The sequence below is a fragment of the Panthera leo genome, chromosome E1, assembly GCF_018350215.1.
Source record: "Panthera leo isolate Ple1 chromosome E1, P.leo_Ple1_pat1.1, whole genome shotgun sequence".
NCBI lineage: Eukaryota > Metazoa > Chordata > Mammalia > Carnivora > Felidae > Panthera > Panthera leo.
The window spans coordinates 13,596,060-13,601,357 of record NC_056692.1 but is presented as its reverse complement, the minus strand read 5'-3'; the positions used below and the strand labels follow the sequence as shown (position 1 = coordinate 13,601,357).

Here is a 5,298-nt window from a genome sequence, read left to right as displayed (position 1 = left end):
CATTCCCTTTCCCTGAAGCCTCCATTTCATCCCCTGGGATCTTGTGTACCTAAATTATGGCCATGCCACCATCTGCAGGCTTGGCGTTTTCTTCTTGGAACTTTGGTCTCAGGAAAAACATCTTTCCCTTTAACTTTCAAATATTACATTTGTTCCCCATTTTATGTCTATTCATTTAGTTCTGTTTGAGTCTCTCCAGTGCTACTGTTCTTACCCATTAAGTGTCAGGTTTATCAAGTCTTTTCCTATTATGTCACAATCTTTAACTCTGTTAAATTTTATGTGTCCTTGCATCCTGGCCCTCTCTGGGACATTGCTACACTTGGTGGTTTCTATCAGGATCTCATTCTCCTTTCACCACCATTGGCACCTCCTAGTTTTTGCTCCGTTCTGCTGCTGGTGGAAGAAAGCCATGGATCTGGGAGCCTCAGGAAATGATTCTGTTGTCACTGAGTTTGTCCTGCTGGGTCTGTCAGAGACCCCAGCTCTGCAGCCCATCCTCTTCACCGTCTTCCTTCTCGCTTACGTAGCTACTCTTGGGGGCAACCTCAGCATCCTGGCTGCCATCCTCACCGAACCCAAACTCCACACCCCCATGTACTTCTTCCTGGGGAACTTGTCCCTGCTGGATGTCGGGTGCATCAGTGTCACTGTCCCTGCCATGCTGAGACGCTTCATGTCCAATAACAGAAGCATTCCCTACGGGGCCTGCCTCTCACAGCTCTTCTGTTTCCACCTCCTGGCAGGGGCGGACTGCTTCCTGCTGACAGTCATGGCCTATGACCGCTATCTGGCCATCTGCCAGCCCCTCACCTACAGCACCCGCATGAGCTGGGGAATTCAGCAAGCGCTAGTGGGCGTGTCGTGGGCCTTTTCCTTCACCAACGCACTGACCCAAACTGTTGCCTTATCTACTCTTGACTTCTGTGGCCCCCATGTGATCAATCACTTCTACTGTGACCTCCCACAGCTCTTCCAGCTCTCCTGCTCCAGCACCCAACTCAATGAGCTGCTGCTCTTTGTAGCAGCAGCCTTCATGGGTGTGGCCCCACTGGTCCTCATCACTGTGTCCTATGCACACGTGGCAGCCGCAGTCCTGCGAATCCGCTCTGCTGAGGGCAGGAAGAAAGCCTTCTCCACGTGTGGCTCCCACCTCACGGTTGTTGGCGTATTCTACGGGACAGGCGTCTTCAGCTACATGAGGCTGGGCTCAGTGGAGGCTTCGGACAAAGACAAAGGGATTGGCATCCTCAACACTGTCATCAGCCCCATGCTGAACCCACTCATCTACAGTCTCCGGAACCCTGATGTGCAGGGCGCCCTGCAGCGGGTGTTCACAGGGAGACGGCCTCCAGAGTGAGATCCCTTCCTCTCCTTTATGAATGTCACGCTTACTGCTTCCAAAAGGTATTGTGATTAGTGCAGATGAGAAGTGAGTATGATGAAGTGGGGTTGGAGACTGGCTTAGGAAGGAAAATACAATAAAATGATAATGGCTATCACTTATTTTATGGTACATGACAGGCCGTCTTCTCAGTGACTGACATCTACTAACTCATTTAATCCTCATAATAACCTTATGAGGTAGATGTAGATTTACAGTTGCCGATTAGGAAATTGAACCTTAGAGAGGTTGAGTAACTTGCCCAAAGTCACACAGCTAATCAACACCAGAGCTGGGATTTGAACCCAGGCAGGCTACATCTGTAAGTACTGCATCTCATTTCACCGAGGAAGGGTATCTATAAGGTGTGGGGAGGGGGCGGGAACTGGGCAACAAAAAGAATGAAAAAGAAAAGGAAAATCAATATTAGAGGGAAAACATTATTTAAACAAAACAGAAATATGAATTAAGAGATTTTTGTGCCTTTGACAAATTTACACTTTGTTCCAGAGCAGCTGGTAGAGGTTAAAGGGATTGCTGGAGGCCAATTGCAACAAATAAATCAACAAAAAGGAAACAAGTGTTAAAACCAAGCCTGGGGGCGCCTTGGTGGCTCAGTCGGTTAAGCGTCCGACTTCGGCTCAGGTCACAATCTCACGGTCCGTGAGTTTGAGCCCCGTGTCGGGCTCTGGGCTGATGGCTTAGAGCCTGGAGCCTGCTTCCGATTCTGTGTCTCCCTCTCTCTCTGCCCCTCCCCCGTTCATGCTCTGTCTCTCTCTGTCTCAAAAATAAATAAAAACGTTAAAAAAAAAAACAAAAAAACAAAAAACAAGCCTGAGGTGTCTTTAGGCCTAAAATGAATCTTTTGCAGGCAGCATACAGAAGGGTCTTGTTTGTTTTTTATCCATTCTGAAGCCCTGTATCTTTCAACTGGAGCATTTAGTCCCTTTACATTCAAAGTAATTATTGATATGTATTTACTGCCATTTTATTACTTGTCTTGTGGTTGTTTCTGAAGATTTTCTCTGATCCTTTCTTGTCTTTATTGCATGTTTTGCCTATTTTCTTTAGCGATATATTTGGTTTTCTTTCTCTTTATTATTTGCATGTTTGTTAGTGGTTTTTAATATGTGGTTAGCTTTGGGTTTGTATATAACCTCATCTGCATATAGCAGTCTATATTAAGGTGGTGGCCATTTAAGCTTGAACCCATTCTTTTCTCCTCTCCTCCCCATGTTTAAACATGTGTTACTACATTTTATATCCCTTTTTATTACTTCCTTGACTGATTTTTTAACAGAAACGTTCATTTTCACTGCTTTTGTGTTTCCTACTTTTATACTTCCACTCAAAGAGTTCCCTTTGATATTTCTTTCAAGGCTGGTTTAGTCATCATAAGCTCCTTTAATTTTTGTTTTTCTGGGAAACTCTATCTCTCCTTCTATTCTGAATGATAGTCTTATTGGATAGAATATTCTTGGCTTCAGATTTTTCCCATTAATCACTGTGGCGCGCGCGCGCGTGTGTGTGTGTGTGTGCGCGCGCGCGCGCATGCGTGCACAGGCACATGTGTGTACACATTTAGTTTTATTGTAACAAAACAACTTGTACACTTTTAAAGTTTAAAACCAAGCATCATCTTTCCTTTCCGGTGAAACAAAAAGAAAATTTAAAAATAAACAGGAACAAAATTACAATGGACAATGTCAATTCCCAATAAGATCCCATAGGTTCTTCTGATTCTCCTATTGAGCGGCAGTGTTCAAGTCATCATTAGGAGGGTATTTTATTTTAAAGGTGTCATCTTAAACTGCTAGGATGTCCATTAAACATCCTGATTAAACATGCCAAAGCCATGTTGTCAAAATGTCCTCTTACCCACCCAAACATTTCAAACCCACTCCTTGCTGATCTTCGGTAGCCCCATTTTTTTAAAGTCCCCCCCGCCTTTTTTAAACAAGAGAAAGTAGACAGATATATCTTGGTCAATGCTAATTGTCCATATTCACGTACAGACACAGTGTTATCTCTGAGCCCAATAGTGAGAGAAAGGAGGGAAAAAGCTAAATTCCATGCATTACTACACAGCAGGGTAACACCCTCCAGTTTCCGGCATAGCTAAGGGAGCAGCTTTTTCTTTTTTCCCACAGAACATGGTGGTGTTAATTCCATAAAGGTTTTGTTGAGACAGGAAGGGATAAAAATAATTTGGAACAGAAAGGGGTAGAGTTTCTTTCCCTACTCTATTCTGTTCATGGTATTTCCCCCCAAAGTAAGTTGAGAACCGTGGTATAAAGGCAGAGAATAGAGACTTTTAAAAACAGGGCGCATGAGCCACAAGGAAAGGGGAAAAAAAGATTACAACTTGCTCCAAGGGACCGGAGAAAATTAAAAATGGAAGTTTGGGATCCATCAGTTAGTCCTCTTTTCCTTCATCTTCCTCCTCCTCCTCCTCCTCCTCCTCCTCCTCCTCCTCTCCCTCCTCTAACATCCATATCAGGAACCAAGTAGTGCTACAACGGATTTGGCCAAATATCATCTTCGATGACCTCTCCTAACTCATCTGAGTCAGAATGGTTAGCAAACAGGTGAAGAAGCTTTCTGCTTCTTCATGCCGTCTCTTCCCGAAGGCTTTGTTCTGCATTTGACTTGAACGTTTCATCAAATCCTTTCCAGATTTCCATTTGATTTTAATGGACTTTGAAGATGGATCACAATTCACACTCAGATGAAATTCTTTGGAGAGAACTTTATTTTCAAAGTAAGGGTTTTCATCAAAATAAAAATCCATTCTGTAACCCGATTTAATATCTTCAAATTTTGTCACTTCAACTCTTGTCAAATAATGCAGCACCTCTTCATCCTCCTCCTCAAGCAGTGCAGACACCTGTGGATGATTGACAAATGTTACCTCAAAATTTGGGCTTTATGGTGATCAATTCTGACCTCTTCTGAAAAAATGGTTGGTGGAGTTTGTTATATTTCTGTTCTACTTTCAAAATCTCCTCACTGACTTCTTCGTTAAGTCTATGTCATTTTGTACTTCATCAATATGTTCAGTTGCTTTTTGCTGCTCTTTATCTCCCATTGGAGAGGTCAATGTCTCCTTTGACTTGGGGACAGGAGGCAGTTTCTTCATTTGAGGTGGGAGTGAAGCTGGCATTTAGGGCCATGCTGTGAGGAAAGTCCACAAAATAAGGGCAGACGTATGTCTGGAAGAAACTCCAACTACTCTCCCGTTCAGCACTTTGAATATATTATGCCACTCCTTTCTGTCTTGCAGAGTTTCTCTTGAAAAATATCCCAGTAGACTTATGAATTTTCCCTTCTAAGTTAATGATTTCTTTTGTCTTGCTGCTTATACGATTTTTTTCTTTATGACTCTATTTTGCAAATTGAATTACAATATGTCTTGGTGGAGGTCTGCTTTTGCTGATTTTGATGGGAGTTTCCTGTGCCACCTAGATCCGGATATCTATTTCCTTCCACATATTAGGGAAGTTTTCAGCTATTTTTTCTTCAAATAAATTTTCTGTCCCCCTTTCTCTCTCTTCTTCTGGGACTCCTAGAATATGAATATTATTATATGTTTGATGGGATCACTGAGTTCTCTACCTCCATTCTAGTTTTATGTAATTCCTTTGTCTCTCTCTTTTTTCGCTTGGTTACTTTCCATTCCTCTTTTAGCTCATTAATTCACCCCTCTGTTTCATACTGCTATTCATTCCATCAAGTGTGTTTCTCATTTCATTTATCGAGCCCTTTATCTCTGCTATGTTATTCCTTTTTCTGTGTTAAGGGCCTAACTCATGTTTTCCATTCTTTTCGCAAGTCCAGAGAGTATCCTTATAATCATTGTTTTAAATTCTCTATCAAGCATATTACTTGTATCTGCTTCACTTAGATCTCTGGCC

General features: G+C 42.6%; 1 protein-coding gene and 1 pseudogene across 1 annotated transcript; one reads left to right on the top strand and one right to left on the bottom strand.

Moving 5' to 3' along the window:
• Positions 1-412: 412 nt before the first annotated feature.
• Positions 413-1,360, top strand: LOC122206697 (putative olfactory receptor 3A4). The gene has a single exon (XM_042916113.1). The coding sequence runs from the start codon at positions 413-415 to the stop codon at positions 1,358-1,360; it is 948 nt and encodes a 315-aa protein (XP_042772047.1).
• A 2,440-nt stretch (positions 1,361-3,800) lies between these two features.
• On the bottom strand, positions 3,801-4,547 carry LOC122206995 (annotated as a pseudogene).
• Between the last annotated feature and the right edge of the window lie 751 nt (positions 4,548-5,298).

Coding starts and splice junctions, on each gene's coding strand:
- LOC122206697 (XM_042916113.1), top strand. CDS start 413: ATGGATCTGGGAGCCTCAGGAAATGATTCTGTTGTCACTGAGTTTGTC.